The 21,946-nt window shown below is 33.6% G+C and overlaps 1 protein-coding gene across 1 annotated transcript in view; it reads left to right on the top strand.

Annotated features, from left to right (window-relative positions):
• The window catches only part of LOC143236181 (cryptochrome-1-like), a 29,087-nt gene extending 7,970 nt beyond the window's left edge, over window positions 1-21,117 (top strand). The window contains 10 exon segments of the mRNA XM_076474468.1: window positions 6,241-6,543; window positions 7,961-8,113; window positions 11,964-12,136; window positions 13,027-13,194; window positions 13,577-13,657; window positions 13,659-13,746; window positions 15,519-15,597; window positions 15,600-15,675; window positions 18,028-18,249; window positions 18,251-21,117. Of these exon segments, the coding sequence (XP_076330583.1) occupies window positions 6,241-6,543; window positions 7,961-8,113; window positions 11,964-12,136; window positions 13,027-13,194; window positions 13,577-13,657; window positions 13,659-13,746; window positions 15,519-15,597; window positions 15,600-15,675; window positions 18,028-18,249; window positions 18,251-18,320 (1,413 nt within the window). The 3' untranslated portion in view covers window positions 18,321-21,117.
• Window positions 21,118-21,946: the final 829 nt, after the last annotated feature.

Raw genomic sequence — 21,946 nt, 5'->3', positions numbered from 1 at the left:
TACGAAAAGATTTAGATCATTTAGTGAATTGGAGAAGTAAAGGGAAGATGGGTTTTAATTAAAATAAATACATGATAATGCATTTGAGTTATCATAATTAGAATTTGAATAACATTAACAGTGTTATGAAGAAAAGGAATCTTGGTGTAATGGTTGGTCAGTCTTGCAAGCCATCTAAGCAGTGTGCTGCAACTAGCAGTAAGACAAATAGGATTTTAAGTTGTATCTACAAAGAAATTGAATACTGGTTAGGTTTTGGAGAATTGGTATTCAGTCTTGAGCTCCTTACCTTTGGAAAGACATTGAATTATTAGAAATGGTTCATTGGAGGGTTAATAAAATGGAACCTGATGGAAGGGTTATCAAATGAGGAGAGGTTATGATTCTTGAAATTGTTTTCTTTTGAAAAATGGAGAGCTGAAGAGGATCTGATTCAAGTGTGTAGGATTTTAAAAGAACTTGATAATGTTGATGTATCAACATTTTTCATACTTAATAGCAAGTACTATAAGAACTAGGGGCCATGAATATAGATTTTAGATAAGACAGAAGCTGTCTTCAGTTGAGACAATCTTATTTTTCAAATTGGGTGTTTGGCCTATGGAATAGGTTGCCTTCAGATGTTGTGGAGGCAGCAACATTGAGTGAGTTTAAAAGAAAGTTTGATAGATATATGAATAATAAGGGCTAGCTTTAAATTTATTTATTTAATACTTTTAGTTTGACTCAGAGGTTGAGACAGCTGAGGTGGACCAACAGGTCCCTTGTTGTCCCTAGACATTATGCTATGTTAAAACCTAACTGACTTAATGGCTGTTTCTTGTTGTAAAGGTAGGAGACTGAACAATTGTTTCAGCTATTATTATTGGACTGATTATCTTGTTGTTATCAGAAATGCTGCTTTCTTGTAAATTAAAATAACTTAATGACTGACAATTTCAACTTGATGAAATCAGTAGCATGCTGATTTGCTACTGTTTATGTTTTAACTTGACCTTGGCTTATCCACATGCTGTCTTGCCACTATTTCAAGTATCATTACTTGATCTTCATGTTGACTTGCCACTGTTTCAAGCTTAAAAATAAATTTACTTCAGTAGCTTAATCTTGATGAAAGTTACTCTTCTTTGCATTGGCATGAATCTTACCTCACATGGTCCAACTTTTATGTCCCACTATATTGCCGATAGCAAGTTGTATCTTCTGATTTTCTCCACCTACTTCAATATGCCCAAATCTGTACAGAAGCAAGCTCCCAATTAGTACATACTATTCACTTTTTCTCAGTGACAGAACATTGTGGAAACAGTTTTATGTGTTTACTGTGGATTTCTCTTCAGTATTGAATTGCTTTATTTATCACTGCTTTAGACAGTTTTTTATTTTTTAAACCTGCCTTATTGGGTCTTGAGTTTGATGTATATTTTCTTGATTTTACATTATTTCTCAGACATTTATTTACCTGTACAAATTCATAAATTGATGTCTCTGACACAGTCACCTAGTGCTCCTACTCTGGCACCTCTACAATCTAGCATTACCCAGATATTTGGGCCCTAACCACAGAAGACACTCAATCTATCATATGCAGTTGTGGGGTCTTATATGGGGTCTGATTTTTTTTTTTTTTTTCTGATAGCTCAAAGGCCCAAGTGGCAGGGGATCAGGGGCAGATTGGTTAAAAAAATTTGGACTCTGTTTTTCTGTCATCTTCTTTTTCTCAGACAGTTTATTACAATTCTAGGATGGACAGCCTCCTGCAACATTTTTATAACAAGTCTATCAAGTTTGTAATGCCTTGAGCATTATTTCTGAATCTATGACTCTTTCTTTATTGGGGGGATGTCATTATCAGGTACTGGTATGTGTGTGTGTGTGTATATATTTGAAAGGAAAACATATTGAATTATCTTTTTACAGACAATTCCAAATTTTCATCATGTTTTCATCCGAAATATCCCAATTCCATTCCCTGTGTTCGATGTTTACTGCTGAGTAACATTTCCAGAGCTACCGTGACCATATATTTTTTTTTTGGTCAAAATGTGGAAAGGATGGTCCAACAAATTTAATGAACAAAAGTGCTCAAACTTTTTTGTTCTCAACAAATCTCTGTTTGGGATGTCAATAAAATTCAGCTGCAAAAATTCTTATTCACATTCACTGGAAGAAATGGAATTAGTACTCAGACTGTGTTTCAAATTGTTTTATATGAGGTATGCTGTACTATATCACCACCTTTACTATCAAGCAACCTAGTTTCAATCAATTTTTTCAAGGTTCTGTAAAAGAAGTTGACTCAGCTATTATCAATTAAATTCTACTTTTAGATTGAATAACTATATTAACTAGTATTTTTCATCACTAATGTGATTCATAATGTTATTACATGCATTCACTGAGTGAATGGTAAGGCCCATTTCAATTCCATTTAGTTCACTTTCATATTGAAAATTATGAAATGATTGGGTTTTTTTTCACTGCCTTATATGCTGCGCTAAAAATTCTTGTGACAATCATTTTTCATGAGATAATGCTTTCAACACAGAGTTGCAATGGTTTCTTTCTCAGCTTTAACTATCAATTTTACAATAAAAATAGAAGCTGTTGCTATCAAATTTCACCAAAATAAGTTATTTCATTGTTGGTCCTTCCTATGTAATTTTTCATTCCTGGCTTTATTTCCACTCCAAAAGTTACACTTTTATGGCAAGGTGTACAGCCAAGTTTCTTTCTAATATTCAGCCAGTCATGCTTTATGCAAAAATCATTTTTTGAATGGTATTCCAGCACTAGGCCAGTTGTTGTCAGATAGCTTGTGGACACCAGATGGACCAGGGACAGAAATTGTCACTGATGTCATTAATTCTTGTTCCTATGTTACTTCCTCACTTATTATTCTAGCTTTCTTATTCACAGAAAGTGAAGTTAAACTTTTAATTTATTTCATTTTTATATTGGGGTGTTTTCTTAAGACTGTATAAATGATATACACTTCTGGTTATGATAAAATCAAAGCATTATAGAAGAGAAACACACCTGCTCAAACATCACCACTTCAACTGAACCAAAATGAAATATACCTGAAACTCACATGCATACATATAATTTTATCTTTGCTGAGAAAGTTCTGTCCAATTAATGACATCAATTGTCTTTGTCAATTTTGTTACCTATTTTATTTGGACGAGTTTCCCAGTCCCAAGCAGGCTGTTTGAACTTTGTATTGCATCCATCCAGGTCAGCTCTCACCTGCTGCTAGTCAGTTGAAACCTGTCAATCAAAGTTAGGCTACTATCTTAGAGCAACTGATAATGGCTATGTCTTGTAGATATTGAAACCAGGTGATTATTAATGTTCCATATTAATGGTATACTAATCCTACCTAGTACTTCACAGCTTATGCTGCCCTGATGATTACACATACACAGTCAAACAAACAGTATGTTTTGAAATTCCTTTAAACTATGTCATTTGTAACACTTCTAGTTTGGTGTTTCTTTGGTTTTCTTATGAACAAAAGATTTATTCACATATTCATTTACCTTACTCTTTAAAGTTTTGCAACCTTTTCTTCCATTTTGCAATATGAAAAATGGTGCCCATACACTGTACATGTGCATACCATTTCAAAAAAGCTCAGCTAATTATCTAGTCTTTCCACCTTCATTTGACATTTCTGTGCATACTACAAGATTTACTTATCAATTGAGAGAGGGTACTGCTATGCCTTGACCTCTCTGTTTATGAGATCAATGTGCTTTAGCTTTTCATTGCTTGGAGTATACCCATATTTGGATTCTTAGAGATTAGATCATCTTCTTCCTATTTAAGGTTCTAGGTCTGGTAGCATTGTTTGTCTTAATCAAACACAGTTTTCCAAATTTGTCTGTCTACTACAACATGTTTGCATTTTTTATCTTCTTTCCAATTGTTTTCTTAATTCAAATACAGGTCTCCTGTTCAGTTATCAGAGGCTCTTAGTCTTTTATTGGCTTTTACTTCCATAAAATTATCAGCTTCTTCTCTATCCTTAGTCTCTTAGCTGATTTTTTGCTGGGATTTTTTGAAAAGAGATGAATTGCTTGAGAGTTTAGTTTCCTTCTTTGGCCCTTAGAGATTTCAGAGTAGCTCCTTTTCTCAGATATTCAATTTTTGCAGGTATTCCAGATTCCATTGAATCTAGAATAAATGTGGCTTATATCCACTCTTCTCTTTCGACCCTGGCCTCTCTTGCCTTTCCTGTGTTCTGCTAGACTCTTTCCTGCATTTTTCATTAGGGTTTCCAGACCTTCTTCATCTGCTCTATATTTTATTAGTACAGAAGGGAGATTCCACTCTTATCAACTGGTATCTTCCACTAATATGTAGTGTGCAGACTGTGGGATTGGGGACTACAACATGGGTTCTGGTCCTGTGGTGGCTTGACTCAGATGATTTGTGTCAGTATAAAAGACCTTTACCATAGATCAGTGGTTCTCTTGAGTTATTATGGCAAGATTATTCCTTCATTTTACATTTCATCCTTCATTGTTTCTCATAATGATTCTCTTTCCACTCCCCAAAAATCATCTTACATCAATATATCAAATACAGGTTATCCAGGGTTTTTCTCACAAAGAGTCTTTAGAGTGTATTGACTCAACTGTCAATGGTTTTTATTCCTGTCTGTTTGTAGCGCCAAGGATTGAATAGCAATTGATGATCTATCATCAGCCTTTTACATCTTAATTTTTTCCTTCAGCCTTCTCAATTTATGGTGCAGTTTTCCTTCTTCTTTATGTCACTATCTCTGTATTGTGCATGAGAGACAAGTTTTTATTAATTTCATGCCCTACCATTTGACTTTGCATTTACCAGATATGTTTTTGTTGGGTAGTCAGATACTTTTCATATCATCTTCACTCATTAGACATTCACTATGGATGACTGGCTTCTTGTTCTTTCCCTCCACTTGACAGAACTTCACATTCAAGCTCCTTTTATCCAAAACTGCAAGAGCCGGCTTTCCTATCAATATGGAGAAATCTCTTCTTACTCCCATATAGTACCTTGTCTATTTAGGCATGTTTTTCAATTCCCAATTCAGTTGGACCCAACCTTCTCCTTTATACCTTCAGGCCATGGAACAAACTATTAAAATAAATTTGTGTTCCTTTTCACTGGTGTATGTAGTTCTACCTTTTTTGGTGATGTAGTCATGCTTGAAATCACTCATTCCTTTAGGTCAAACACACGTTCCATTCAGTGGTCATTACAGGACCAATGGAACATTTGCATAGACATGCTAAATTGTCTGTTGACCCTATCAGCTTCCAGGCTACTCAGTATAGGTCGGTGATTGGACAGAGACAACACCACAGTAACTGTTCCTCTCCTGTTTCCACTACATATACATTTATTTACAGATGCTTCTTTTCAGAACCATGGTACTTGTGTAGTGGATGTAGAATTCAAGGGCCTCTGAACAGAAGAAGAATCTTATTTCCACATCACTCTACTTCTAGCAGTTCAATAAGCTATGTCTCAGGGTCTCACATTGTTGCAAGGAAAAATGATAATGCTTTGCTAGGACAATTTCACAGTAGTCTTGTACATTTCCAAGCAAGGGAGCACTCAAACATTATACCTTTTCTTTGGGGCCAAAAATCATCAGATTGTTATTCATGTTTTTCATGTTCCAAGTGTAATGAATTTAGTGGCTGGTTAGTTTTCGTGTCCCATGAATGCTTCCTCCATAAGTTTTTTTCTTGGATCTACTCTCATCTCAGGATGCTTCATATAGGTTATTTTACTACATACTGGAAGGTCAGCTACCATCCTTCTAGTTTCTTGTATACCCTCAGGCTGGTCATTTCTTTTATGTTTATTTATATTCTTTTTTCAGGGGCCTTCTCGCCATTTTCATTTGGATCCCATGCAGTGGCAAGTGTTGTTGAATAAGGATTGCTTTTCTTCAAATACACATTAGCTACAAGTTAACCAATAGAAACAACTGGTATCAATACGTTCTGTTGAAATGGAGTGTTCTATAGAACCACTGAATAAATCAGAGTTGATTTGCTTTTCAAAACAGAAAACATTGTTCACCTATTACACTGTCTCCAGTGGTAGATATCTCTACATTTCAAATCATGAAGCATGGGAATCTTTACCATTCCCAGTTTCCAAATCTGGAGTGGTGGATAGAGTTGTTGTTGTTTTTCCTGAGTGACACTTAAACTCATTATTTCACTCAAGGAGAAGAGGACAAAGTTGGTTTCTCTCTTGTCAGTAACCCTAGAAGATTTTCCCAGAGGTATGATAAGAGTAGGATTACAACCTTCTGGTAATTCTGGTTCAGAGATAACACTTAGCCAGCCAGTTGAGTTGAGTGTGGCCCTTCTTTGTAATCTTTATTTCCATTTCAATGATCATGGAAACAGGCCCTTAACTCCTTGTGATTTTATATGCATAGCATCAATTCCTGTACCATTGTTTGACTTGTTTTTTCCACATCCTCTTTGTAAATCCAGGAGCAAGAGATGTTGCCTTGCCTCTCAGGTTGAGGAATTAAAATTTTTGTAGTTTCTGTTTCTTCATGCTTAATGAGACGAGAAAGGCTCTTCAAGTACTGAGTTTTGTTTGTTGCATTTTATCCTTCTTCAAGTTGGAGTAATGATTTGCCCACATTTGTGTTGCTTGCCTTCTGTTTGTAATTCCAATGGCTTGACATGCAACATTTTGTAACTTTCAGGTTGGGTTCCAATAATACCAGATTGCAGTCCTCATTTACTAATCACTACAACTTGGATTTACCTTTGTGTCCACAGACCAATAATTTCCATAAGACATGGGACTTTGTCTGCCTGTTTGGGGCCTGGATGAATCCCATTAGTTAGGTAAAATATTTCATTAAGTGTGGAAGATCCGTACAACGGCTGGCCAACTGACTGTGACTGGATGTGTCTGGTATTGCACGAGTGAGCCAGTTCTGGTATAGTTGTCCATAACTTCATGTATTCTTCTCACAATGTTAAAGTTTTACCTCTGTAGCTAGTTGGCCTTTATGGCCCATTAATTATATTTCACACTGTCTGGGTGAAGAGCTTACATTTCCAGAAGCAGTGAGGACTCCACTAATGTGCTATTACTATATCACATTTTTGCACACAGCTTTTCTTTATGGACACTTTCTTTGTGGATCCTGCTTTCATTTTTTCATCCACCTTGTCAATGTGGGATTCTAGCTATAGTGTGAGCCGAGGTATATATGACTCGAAAGTTAACATTTTCCCATACCAAGAGTATATTTCCAATAATACTGATCTCCTCTCTCACACTCCTGCATTTCCTCCTCACAGTGGCTAGTGTTTCAGTCTACTGATTTGGACAGTCTTGAAAAAGTGAATAAGGAGTAATAATGGGGTGCTTATATACAGAACTGGGATAGGTTAGCATCTACACAAGTAGAGAGAATTGCAAGATTTAACTTGCTATGGGCAATTTAGTGGGATATAAAGGCTGGAGCAAGTGAGGTCAGTATCATACCAATATTTTGATGGAGAAAGAAGAGTAATTTTCATTGGAATTAAGCATTTTTGTGAGAAGGTAAGTATTACTAGAAATAGATTTTCAGTATAGAATCTTAACTTCCATTATATGCTGCTCAGTAGAATGTTGACTTGTGTTATTTCATCATTAAATCTTTTTTTAAGTTGGAGAAAATGATAGAATAAATAAAGTATTTTTGAACAATTTGATTCTTAAGAGTTGGTTTTGAGTTAACAGTCTTTGGTGTTTTGAGGTTAGGATCTTTAAAAGTAAAGAATTAACAGACTTGAAGTGACTAAGAAACCTTCAAAGTTAGCATAACTTTCATGTGATAATTGTGAAAAATACTTAAATCTCTTATTAAAAGAACAGGTTATTGTTTCAGAGTAGTAGTTAGTCTAAAAACTACTTCACATTTATTCATTAGGTGACTGATACATTAGGACCACCACCTCGATTCATAGGTAATCCAGATCTTATGAATGTTTCCTTACCAACTGAACAATATGCAAACCAAAACCAAGTGCCAACTCCTGAGAAACTTGGAATATTTATGGAAGAACCTGAACAAATCACTAAGGTGAGTGCATTAGCCAGAACAAAGTGTCAACATCTGAGAAACTTAGATTATATAAGGAAGAATCTGAAAAAACAGTAAGATGGGTGCACTAACCAAAATTAAGTGTAAGTGGCTAAAAACATGGAATATATATGGAAGAAACTTAACAAGTCACTAAGGTGAGTACATGAGCCAAAAAAAAAGTGCCAACACCTAAGAAACTTGGAATAAATGTGGAAGAGCCTGAAGAAACAAATAAATTAAGTACACTAACGAAACCATGTGTGAACACTTTATATGTTGGGAATATAGTTGACAAGCTTAAACATGGTATATATGATCTTGAACAGTTTATAAAGGTGAATACATTAGCCATATCAATAACAACATTTTAAAAGCTTAAGTTTTGTATGTGTGACCTTTAACAATGAATTAGATGAGTAGACTAGCTAAATCAAGTGTTGACAGTTGACAAGATTGAGATTGTCAGGTATGGTCTTAAACAGTGTAGTAAAATGATCACACAACAAATGTAAAAGGGAATTACTGGATAACCTCTACAATGGTATGGAAAAACATTAATAATTCAATGAGATTTATGCCTTTGCTAGCACTAGCTGCTAGTTCCTCAGGAAGTTAGACAACTTGAAAAATCTGGTACTGTTTTTTTTAAGCTACTGATTGATATATGATCATGACCTAATCATAAATTAAGATTATACATCATTTAAGCTCTCAGCCTCTTACAAGTTACTCAATCAAAAAAAAGGTGAAACTTTTAAATTATTAAATGTATTATAATTATCTGTGGTTTTAGCTGGGAATTCCTCATCTTCTTTTATCAGGTTGTATTCTCAGGTTTGTTTGTACTTAGGAGGATCCTAAAATTCATGTCTGAAGAGCCCCACTTGCTCCCTATAGATTATCAATTTTATGTTTTCCTACTTAAATTTTGATATCATTTTGCCATCTTCCTCTACTCTGTAATATAGCCTGCAGATACAATTTTTTTACACAAAGACATAATTGCAAATATTTATGTGCATATATGTGTAACATTATTAAACAAAAATGTATAATTGAAGACAGTTTCTGGTTATATTACTCCTGGAATATATTTAATTTTTACCCCTCAATGTGGAATTCTATATGTGGTGAGGAAACCTCCCAGAGAATTTTCTGTCTTTTCACTCTACCTTGTGTAGTATCTGAACATTCACCCACATTTGCCATGTGTTATGATCTGTGAAGGGGGTGAGATGATTTTGGTGAGTGAAAGCACTTTGGTCTTGAATTGCAGTAAACAGGTGGTTTTGAGGTGCCCCCTTACTGTCATTTGGCTGGTCCTGTTGGACTAGGATCAACTGAGTACCAGTGTTGGGTGTTTTGGACATTCTGTCTAATGCTAGTGTTTAGGTATAGTGCTCAGAAAACACTGGTGTTGCTGCAGTGTTCTTGTTAGGCATTGTAGAGCATTATCTTGTAAGACTCCATAGTGGGAGGGGTCAGAGGTCACTGAATCTTTCTTCTTTTATTATGGGTTCCCTAAATCCAAATAAAAATAAATAATCAAAATGCAGATCATTGATAAACAACTACATCTTGAAGACTGAACAGCAGTCTCCATCTACTTCTACACCTGTACCTCATTTTCTCTCACTACATTTTTTGTCAGGTGAGCCTTTATGACAAATGTCACCCTCTTTTGTTTAGAGTGGAATAAAGGGACTTGCTTATTCTTCTAAGTCAGTCAAAAAGCTACATTCCTGGGATATCTTGGTGGAAATATCTACCCTAAAACACAGTGAACTCCTCTTGAATTCAAAGGCTACTGGGAATATATCCATTGAGGTTACTCCCCATGCTACTTTGAATTCCTCATAAGGAGTTATTGATGAGAGGGATTTGAAGACATCCCTGAGTCAGAGATTCTCAAATGAATTTCTGCAGTGAGGCATGTCTCCACTTGTAAGGACAGAGTTATGCTGCTTACAAATGTTTTAATTTTAATGTTTACGTCACAGCAGGTTAACTGAATTATGTGGCATGAACATATGTTCCCAACCCTATCCAATGTTTCCAGTGTCAGCAGTTCAGTCATTCAAAGGCAACGTTTTGTGGTTCTTTGACATGTGCTCCTTGCAGTGATAAAGACCATGATGTCTGTGAGTGAGAACTGAACACTCACTGGGTTCATTGTAGTAGCTCTCACCTTTCTTACTTTTATTCTTGCCCTATGTGGGTAGAGGAGAAAAGAGGTACAACATTTGAAAATTAAAAACATTTCCTACCCTGAGGCTTAGAATTTATTGTCTCTAACTCCATCTCGGACATATGCTGCTGCACTGTGTTCCACTGGTACAGTGGGATTGCAGGGGAGCAATCTTTCTGTTCCTTCAAAGGAGGTGTTCTTAAACCATGTGAAGGGGCTTTTGCCATCTATGGATAAACGAGTTTGACAAGTCAATGTCTGCTCCTGTCTCTGTTCCCACCATTCCTTCCAGTAAGTGCCCTGGTCCTTTGGCCCTGAGATATAGAACGATTATTCATTCACACTCTCACTTACTGGGAACTACGTCTACTTACAGAGACCTGTCCACTTGACCAAGGGCAGAATCAATGGAGTTTGACAGACCTACTTCTGATAAAGAAAAATGATGTGATTGTAAAGCAAAGGGTTCTCCTCCACCTAAATAAAAATGGCTACTTTGATGCAGTGGAGCTGTCGAGGTTTCTATTCTAATCTGGATGACATTAAGCCCTTAATTGATTCGTATTATCCTGTACGTCCTTCCTTACAGGAAACATTTCTGAAACCTATCGATACAGCCACATTTTCACAGTTTTTATTATACTAAAATGACAGGTTGTGTGATGGACATGTACGGGGTGGTACTGTTGATCGACCAGAACATGTCCATCCAGTCTTTGCCATTTGATACAACTGGGGAGGTTGTCACCATCCATGTTTCCTTAAATCTTACCATCACTGTGTGTTCTCTCTATCTGTCTCCTGAATAGACTTATGGTCAATCAGACCATAATACTCTCGTTGAACAGTTACAGTCTCCCATTTTAATCCTGATAGACTTTAATGAACACTATCCCTTATGGGGTGGTAATGGTACTGATGGGAGGGGTGTTTCATAGAGCTTGTGCTCTTGGATCACAATATTTCTCTCTTCAACACTGGTTCTTATACTTATTTTCATACACTTAGTCAATCTTTTACTATCATTGATCTTTCTCTCTGCTCCCCTTCACGTTTTTCTTGGAGAGTTTGAGACTGATCCATGGGGCAGTAATTATTTTCCTGATTTTTGGAGGGAGATTGGCCATGCTTTATTGTTTGATGAAACTGGCTTCACTTATGTGCAGGGTTTATCACAAAAGGTAATTATCAATTAAGATTATAATACTCTTTATGCTCCAGTCAGAAAGATCTCACCATTAGCATGTTCCAGAAGCCTCTTTTTAATTTCATAGGTCATAGGAATTCCCCATAATGTCCACAAATAGGCCAAAAATTTCCAGAATGTTAATGGGTCCATCTGAGAGTTGAAAGAAAGAATGTACTGTCATAAGACAAAATCACAACTGTGGTTTTAAGAAAAAAAATTGACATAATTGATGACAATGTAAAATAAGAAAAGAAAACTTTTTGCAGATATTCTGTTCAGCCCAGAAGCTAATTAAATGATGCATATTTTTGACCCTGGTACTCAGCTATATTTTGGAAAATGTTAATATTCTGAGAGTAACTTCGTCAAATGAAAACAGATTAAGCTCCATACGTAATGAAACTTGTAATCTACTTGAAACCATAATATTTTATCTGAATTACTCTATTCCTGACTTTTCTTACTTTTAGCTCTGGACAGGAGGAGAGAGCATAGCTCTGCAACATCTAGAAGAACGACTGGTCATTGAGAGAGCAGCCTACAGGGATGGTTACTATTTACCTAATCAGTTCAACCCAGATTTGTTAGGTTCTCCTATGTCTATGAGTGCAGCTTTGCGTTTTGGGTGTTTATCAGTTCGCAAGTATGTAGAAGTTCTTCCATGAAACTTTAGTAAGGATTATTAGTCAATAGACTGTATAGTGATACTTATTTTCAAGTTTTCTAACAAAACCTATTTAAATTATTATTGTTTAAAGTCATGCTACATTTTTATCTTGTGTATTGAACTTTACCTTATGTTTTTCACTTGTGTTAATATTACACACTATTTTCTTAGTGGCATCGTGTAAAATATGTCACATGCTAGGAAGTTAAGTGGTTATTAGAAAGTTCAAATGTCACTTTCACATTAATACTGCCAAAGTAATACAGCAGTACAGGCTAAAAAAGAAATTACAGTGCTAGTGGGGTATTTTTCTCTTTTTTTTTTAACAAAAGTTAGAAAAAAAGTTTTGGTTGATGGTTCCTTAGAAGTTTTCTTAAAAATGAAGTTAAAGCATGGAGTTGAGATTTCTTCATATCACAGTCTGTTTTTGTGTGATGAAAACTTGTGGACAGTGTTCCATGGGTAGAAAACATTTAAACTTTTAAAACAAATTTAAAAGCTTTTAAATTGTGCAGTATTTACACACATATGATGTATATTTATTGAAATAACCCATGGCAATGTGTTGAATCAGTAATCTGTGTCATTAAACTGTGGGTCTTAATCTGTATTAATCAAAAGTCTCTTTTTCTTATTTGGAAAAGGGGAGCAGTTATAAAAATCTGTTTATGAAACAGAATCTTCTGATTAACAGATTTACATCCCATTGTAATTGTGGTTCAACAGTTGGTTTACTATTCTTAGGTATGATGAAAAATCATCTGAGTTTATCACATGTAATCAGAAGAAATACAAAATCAATACAAGATATCTGGCTGGGTTTTGTGGTGTTACTGAGTGATTTGTGTCTCTTGGTTTAATGGTAGGTTTTTCTGGGACATCCATAATCTATATGAAGAAATCCATCCCAATGTTGTTCCCCCTTTAAGCCTCACAGGACAATTAGTATGGAGAGAGTACTTTTATACCATGTCTGTGAACAACTTACATTATGATACCATGATTGAAAATCCAATATGTTTGAATATTCCACGGTAGGGAAAAAAAAAAATCTCCTGTTTATTTTTTATTTTGAAGTATCAATGACATAATAACATTTAATAATAATTCACTGATTTGCAAAACATAAAGGAAGTTGTCACCGTAAAGAGTATCAAATATTTTTTTGTGTACACTAGTGAAAAAATTAAACTGTTCATTCTGTTTATTTTTAGCTATGTATGTTTTGCTTCATACTATGTGAAATAAAATCAAAGACAACATGGGTAATCTGATAAACTTGTGTGCTGTAGTTTTGTTGAATTAACCTCTTCATTACTCATTTTATACAAATATCTTAAAACAGACTAAACTGAAATTGTACAGTATATTAAAACAATGTATTTGTTGTCTATTTACCTCTTTCATTTTTTTAAGGCAAAAAAATGATGAACATCTAAGACTCTGGGAACTTGGAAAAACTGGATATCCATTTATTGATGCCGCCATGAGACAGTTACGGATGGATACATCATGTTGCTCGAAATGCTGTAGCATGTTTTCTGACCCGTGGAGATTTGTGGATTTCATGGGAAGATGGCTTAAAAGTCAGTAACTTTAGTACTTTCTACCTATAGAAGTAAAGGGGTACTTGGAATTAGCTTATACTGTCTTGATTATGTAATTGGATAAGAATACTTGGAATTAGCTTACACTGTCTTGATAGTGTAATTGGATAAGGGTACTTGGAATTAGCTTATACTGTCTTGATTATGCAATTGTGTAGAAATTAAGCACAATTTTATTTTGAATTATCTCAATCAGATCTTTAAAATTATTTTCCATAAAAATTGTGTAGGCTTTATTCAGTGTAAAATAGCTAGATATTATCTCTCATAATCCGAGAAAATTTCAATTTTTATTATTATATGTAACAGATATAGATAAGAGTATTACATTTTGGGAAAGTTATTTCTAGCATTACATGTATTAAAAATTCCATTAGTTAGTTTTGTTAATACTCCAACAGTTGAACAGAATGCAGGGGTATAGGATGGCTCCTTAAAATGATAGCACCCCAGAATACTAGCAACACCCATGAAGGGAAAAAATAAGCATGAGCTCAGGGACCATTTGGGTGCCTGATAGCTAAAAGGGGTTTTAATGTGCTTTAAAATGAAACATGAGATTCCTTTTTACTGATAACTGTGTCTAAATGAAACACACATTTTTATGTCTGTGTGTTTTTAAGTTATAAAAAAACCCACTAAACTTCATAACAAAAGAAGCAAGACTGTTTCACTAAAGAACCAATGCTCTCCAGGGTTCCAGTAAGTCAGGGAAACTACTCAGAAGTCAAGGAATTTAGTACCATGAGTCAACAAAATATCAATGTGGAATGAGCATATGTTTAAGTATTCGTTACATAACGTACCTGGCTAGGTTAGTTTTCTTATTAATTATTCCACATCTGTTATACCAAAAACCTTTTAAATCTATCATCATTATGGATAATAATACTTCTTTTCAAATGAAGGCCATCTTTTGTTGTAGAATTAGTTTGCTTTATTTACAGAGACAGAACTACATGAGCACCTTCCTGTGAAATAACCAAGAATTTCTTCAGTTTGACATGAAAATGTTGGTCAGGGAAATTTTAAATCCATCAACATTTTGAAACCATGTCTATGTTTGGAAAAAAATAAAAATCACCCTTGTTGTTACTGTGTTGGTGGATTTAAGGTTGTGTGGGCCCTACATCCCATGTAATTTTACATAGAAAAAAAATATCAATGGGTTCCCATTAAGACCATGAGCCCCCTCTAGCCCCTATCTAAATATGCCACTGGTGATTAATGTCAATAGATAAATTGTCACAAAATTCAAATACATTGTTTTAAATATGGAATTTTATAAAGTTGTACATGATAAAACTGATATTTTTGGCATCACATTAAATGAATTATGAAAACTATTTTTCTGGACCTTAGAACTTGCATCAGCTGCTAACAGAGTCACTGTTTTAAGAATACAATATTAGGAGTGATAATGAAGCTTCCTTCATTGTAGATAATCTACTGCCTTAGACAATTAATATTTCAAGACACATAGACATGTCAAGTAGTGTCATAAAACAAACTTTTATAATTGTAACTACAAGTCAGTTACAGGAGTGGAAATATGCTAATGCTAACACTGCATTCATGCAGCGAAATAGTTTTAAAAACAGACATCAAAATATTAGTAATACATAGGACAGTGGTGCCCATGTAATACTGTGCACTATTAATGCTATGTCTCTGAACACTGCTAGCTCTCCCTTTTACTAGTTTGATGCATCAGTGTTTTAAAAATTACTTCTTAATCAACCAACTTTCAGGTTTTCCTCAAATATCTTTTGGATGCTGATTGGTCAGTTTATGCAGGAAATTGGATGTGGGTTTCAAGTTCTGCTTTTGAAACACCTTACAGTGTACCTACTGCATCTCACCCATTCATTATGGATGCAGGCTCGACCCTACTGGCGAATATATTAGGTAAGCTAAAATGTCACTAGTAATTATGATGAAATAATCTTGTATATAAGTCAAAGGTCTGAGAAGGTTTTTAATTTGAATGCAACACTTTATAATATGTTTAGAGGCAGTGTAATAAAATAATTTTATTACTTGAAGTTAATGTAAGATCTTTTTATTTATTCTTAACTAGAAATTAGGTAGCTGTACAGTAATTTCTGTCTTAAGCATTATGTATGTATTCTTGTAAACTACATTTTAAATTTTAAATTGTTATTTTTAGAGGGAGCTGCTAATCATTGTGATGATGCAGTGTATTAGTAAATTAATAAAAGTTAAAAATCGAGAAACTTAATGTAATAAATGTAAACAAGGGTATGATATAAATATTAGTAATCCATGATGATTGAGTGAGTTCAGTATTAAAAAACTTGTTCAAGGTGAGAACTTGAGAGTTATCACATCTGCTCTAGTGTGCAGTTACTTGTTGAGTTATCTATCACAGTTTATGGACTTAAGCCTACAACTTACATTTAACTTAACCTTATGTAAACATTACTAAAAAATAACGTAATTAGTTATCATTACATAAACTAGACTTGGCATTGTTTTTACTAAATAATCTAAAAGACCTATTTTCCCCAGTGATGGAATGTGTTACAGCAAATATAATGTATTTGTAGTACTAAGTTATAACTTAGTTGTTGTGGATGTCATGTGTGCTACCTAGTGTTTATGTGCAACATATAGAAGTTTAGTGTTTATTTTTGTACTTGAACTGTATAAAACTTTTATGTGTAGATTGTTTTCTCCATTATTTTGTTTGATTAAAACGTGTACATTTATTCTATTAAATATTTAACAGAAAATTATTTCCAAAGTTCTCAACAGGTGGTGCAGTAGTTGAGTCTATGTTGTTTTCACTATTTAAATTGTAATTTTGTATTTTATTTCCTGAAGATTTTTAAATTTGAAGTCATGTTATTACAGATACAATATTTTTTATTGAAGTAAAAGGTGAGTACAAGAAAATATTGCCGAATATCATTTAGACAGAGCAGTTCTTGCTTGAGAGAGAGGGAGTAGACAATGAAGGATAACCTTGAAAAGTTAACAGATAATATCTGAGTAGGAAATTATTGAATAATTTGGAGCTGTTATCATAGACCTTCATAAATTCATAGAGAGCTGTGCTAGTAGCTAGAAGTTTTGATAACTTTCTAGACAGAAGTAGCACATTTACAATGCCTTTCACAAGGAGTTTCCCTTGTTTTTTCTCAAATCATTCTTTCTACTGTTAGAAACCATTTCATGTAGAATTTTAGTGAGCTACACAAGTTCGTTAAACTCCTGAACTGCAGAAGTCAATAATGTGCAAACAAACATTTAAAAATATTTACCTCAAACAGAATTATATACATAAATATATAATCTCTTTAATTCACAAACTCTCAGTTGCATACTCAGTAACAAACGTGTGTATATATTTTTCCCAATATTTGCACATGCTTTTATCAACGGTAGGAGCCTGATAAAATATGACATTGCCAGCTCTAGGAAAAATATATAATGTAAGACAAACCACAAAATGTTTTAAGCTATTTTATTTATATATATATACATATCATTTTAGTTCCTGATAACATTAATGTAAATCATAATCTCTTTACTGCACTGTGAAATCATAGTGACTAAATGTTAGAAGTCATAAAATATGTTACTTAACATATGTGAAGATGTTAGGTATACGATGGGTATACACCATTTCAAACAAATTGAAGCTGCCACTGACATTATATTGAGGGATATCTATTGTCTTGACTAAAAAGGCCTATAGATACAAAGCATTTTGCCCAAAATTGGAAAAGGAATAAATTATGAGTAATAAATCTATTAAAGCTTCAGAAAGAAAATCTGATTTTTTTTTTAATGGTAAAATTGAACTTAAAGCATTTTGCATTCAGATATGATTATTCATGCTCAAGTGCACTCTGTGTATTTTTTTTATACTGTGGAAAATCAGACAACTGACGACAGAGAATATAACAAAAAATTTATTTCAATGTTTCACATCTTATAAATCAAGACACATTTTAAAATATATTTGCTTATTGTAATTTTACTAACTTTTAAAAACACAGTGCATCTTTTTAAGTGCTTTTGTGCTCTGTCTTCAAAATAACACATTTATTAAAAACATTATGACAAATATGATAGATATTATAGGGTTAATTTTATTGGGTTTTTTATGTGTACATTAACTTCCTTTTTAGTCTTTACTTCATTTTTAATCTAGAATACGTATCAAACATTTATCTGAAATTTATTTTGAATATATCATGAATATGCTATTTAGACTTGTTATTTTGATAGACGACATGTTCCAGAACTGAAGAAAATGCCAACAAAGTATGTTTTTGAGCCATGGAAAGCACCACATGAAGTACAACAACAGGCAGAGTGTATTGTAGGTAAAGATTACCCTGAACCCATCGCTAATCACCAAGTAGGCTCAACAAAGAATCGAGAATGCACGATTGAGATTCGAGACAGACTGTTGGGCAAGCAAGTTCCACCACACTGTGCACCATCTAGTCACTGAAACCAAAATTTTTATGTGGTTACCAGATAAATGTCTAGACAATGTCCATCCATGCAACCTGTAGCTGTCTGGCCAGTATAAGCCTAGAGATCATCATATTATGTTAACATAAAAGCATTTATACAGCATTTAGCAATGTCATAAGTACAGGAAATCACGTTTTCTTTCATTCACATTCTACTTGTGGTTTTTGTTGTTGTTTTTTATTTATACATTGCACTTTTCTTAGGGGTACATAAATGCCAACAGTTGATACATGCAAGCTGAAACAAGATAACAAATGACACAAAACTGTCAGTAAGTAATCCAGTGTTTGGAGGGACAGGGAAATGAAGTAGCACTTATCCAGTTTAAGTTATAGTTGAACCTATTACACTAACACCATTTTTAAGTGAGTGGATCCAACTTGAAATGTCACATCCTACAGATCCTGGCTTGTGAGTTTTCAGTTCTCTTTTTTTTCCCACCAGTTAATGAGACTACAGTTCAAATTGAATGTATTGTAGTTATTGGTTGTAAATGCAATATCTGAACTAACTGATTTACATACAGAAACAGAATGAGCAAAGTTATTGTGACAAAGACCTCAAGACACCTAGTGTAAGCTATTTGTTGAACTACAATTAATTATAATGGGATTTAAGCTAGCACTGAACACACACAAATTCTAGAGACCACTCACCCAAATTACAGATGTAAAGGTCCATAAAATATATACATAATAATAACTGTATAAAGAAATTAAGGAATAGCACCTCACAATTAGAAATGTACTGAAGAAGTGTTTTCAGTTTAACCTTCATGAATAAACACTTAAATTTTTTTAAACCTAAGAACTGTTTGTTAAGGTTATTCTCACTAAACATGTCTGTTTGTAAATAATCTTGGTTCTCCATGCAATTTAATTTTTTTTATTTGTAGAATTCCTTTAGCCAGTTAATAGAACTAAACCCTACTAAACAAGCTTTGGACTTCAGTACCTTCTTCATAGATTTAATTTTTATAGCTGTAATATGTATGTTTATGCAATTGAAAGATATAATACAGTTGAATGTTATGATGAAATATTTTATCTGTTTTTAAGCTTGAGATCTTATGTGGGAACTTTTTAGTTTTCTCACATTTATCATGTTGGAAATTGACATTATTGTAATTTTTAATGAATCTGAAAAACTTAAATATATTTATGGTAGTAATAGATACATATTACAAGGTGTATCAAATGTACTTTTCAGTTTTGTTTAGGAGAACAAACTGGTCTGCCTACAACACAGCACAAGATGTTGACATATTTCAAACTGTGTGCCTTAACCTAATAACAACATGTGGAATGTTTTGTTATATTTAAATGCCTAATATCACCACACAACAATTTTTTTTTTTAAGTTTTGCTTCCTGAAAAGTTTTTGCTGATTGTGACAGATACCTGGAGGGTATGCACAAATATAGTTTTGGTTTTGCTTCATCATGTAGGAACTCTGAGAAATAGACAGTTAACTGTTTACTGGCAATAACATATTTAATTGAATTTATGCTTCTAATATGCTATTAAGTTCAACATAATTAAAGGTGTTTTGCTCCTGATTTTCGTTTGTATTCAATGTCGGTGCACCACGATACAGTGTCCAACAGTAGTCAGCAAGCATCGACGGATTCCAGTTGCCCTGATATAGTTTTTCCATTGTAGCAATGTCCTGACAAAACTGAAGATTTCGATGAAATGGTACATGATAGGCAAATTTGGATGTGATTTTCATGATCAGTAGCCAAAAATCTATTAGGAACACCCAACAGTGTTCAAGAAGCAAAAACTTTGTTGTGCAGTGTAATTAATGAATGTTGCATGGTTACATCTTAACTATAACTGAAATACTCTCTTTCATAAATACTATACAAATGTTTAATTTTCAGATTTGTAGTTCTCAAAACCAGTGGTTTTAGTTTCAGGCATACTACGTAATTACAATGTCTTCATCATAAACCCAGCAGGTTCTTACAATAATCATACTTACAGAAATATGACATGTGCAAAAAATGTTTTAAAAATATATGTAAATATTGTTTGTTTACAGTTAATGAGAAAATTATTGTTGTGTGTTATGACACTATTGCAACAAAGCATATTACCTTTTCCAGTTGGTTTTTAATGTGTACATGACAGCACAAATCTTTATTTAACTTGTATTACAGATGATTTATTCAAAAACAGCCTGTTTGTTTTAATATATTTATGATGCCAGTTGGTAAGTCTTATTAACCCAGTGTGAAAAGTATTGAGATTGTAGCCTTTAGCAGAAGACTGCTCAAATTGGTTCTTATAGTTTATACTTTTATCCCACTTGTAAGCCATTTCAAAAGCAAATATAAATGGGTTATATGATGGGTTTTATATATCTTTATCATACTTTAAGGTTATACTAAACTTTTAACAGTTTAACTTCTCAAGCTTAGCATTTGAATTACAGTACTGAAAACCTTCAAGTATCATAACTGATAAGTTTAGACAGTGAATGAATCATGCACTGGAGAGAACATAGCACTCACAAATAAAGAGTACTGAAAAGACTTTCACACCCACTATTACAATGTTTTCTATGTGATTTCATCCATGTTATATGAATACTAGTTCCTTTAAAAAGTGTTATTATTATTGCCAACATTCTATACCAAGTAATACAGATGAGGTATGTTGATTTATAAATACTTTTTACAGACACTTTATTTATAAGAATCTCAAATATATTTAAATATATATTACAAAGAGAAATGTTTTCCAATTTGTAGTGTAATTACTGAATACAAGAGAAACACTGGTGTCGAGTTATAGCTAAACTTAGAGAATTAAAATTTTCAGAAAGGAATGAACTGAATTTTTTGTTTGATTCAATAGCCCAACTATCCTTTAATGAGCTGACTAAAAAGCTGTTTGTTTTATACAGATTGGTATTTTGACACTTGACTTTATGACTATTATAACCTAACGTATTGTAATTAAATTGAATGTATATATGTAATAGTTATATTGAAATTATCAATAAAACAATTAATTAGGAGCCTGGCATGGCCAGGTGGTTAAAGCACTTGACTTGAAATCTGAGGATCATGAGTTCGAATCCCCGTCACATGAAACGTCCTTTCAGCTGTGGGGGTGTTATAATGTTATGGTCAGTCCCACTGTTCGTTAGTAAAATAGTAGCTCAAGAGTTAGCAGAGAGTGGTGATGACTAGCTGCCTTCCTTATAGTCTTACACTGCTGAATTATGGATGGCTAGTACAGATAGCCCTCCTGTAGCTTTGCACGAAATTCAACACAAAATCTACTACAGCATGCTTCATTGGCTCGAATGCATACTCGCATTCTTCATTGAACTGCATCTGCAATTAGAATAGTGAGTCAATTTTGGAGAAATTAATTATAAACTATCTTTAATACGATGCAAAACTAATAAATCTGTATACTTGTCATTCATTACAAGTGGCAGCCGATATTGTATTTAGAATAATCTACAGATATTCCGTTTTATCCATAATATGAATGAGATATACCACTTCCATGTACCTAAATACACATTTTTCGTTTCAAGCCAACCTATTGGATAAACAAGACATTTAGTGTAAGAGTTATTATTTAGTTCGTTTAGCGATCTGATATTTAATGATTATTTGGTTTTCATAACAACTTGCTAAAGT

This window comes from Tachypleus tridentatus, chromosome 13 (genome assembly GCF_004210375.1).
Source record: "Tachypleus tridentatus isolate NWPU-2018 chromosome 13, ASM421037v1, whole genome shotgun sequence".
Lineage (NCBI taxonomy): Eukaryota > Metazoa > Arthropoda > Merostomata > Xiphosura > Limulidae > Tachypleus > Tachypleus tridentatus.
The sequence above is the reverse complement of the archived record's forward strand: the minus strand, read 5'-3'. Positions and strand labels throughout refer to the sequence as shown.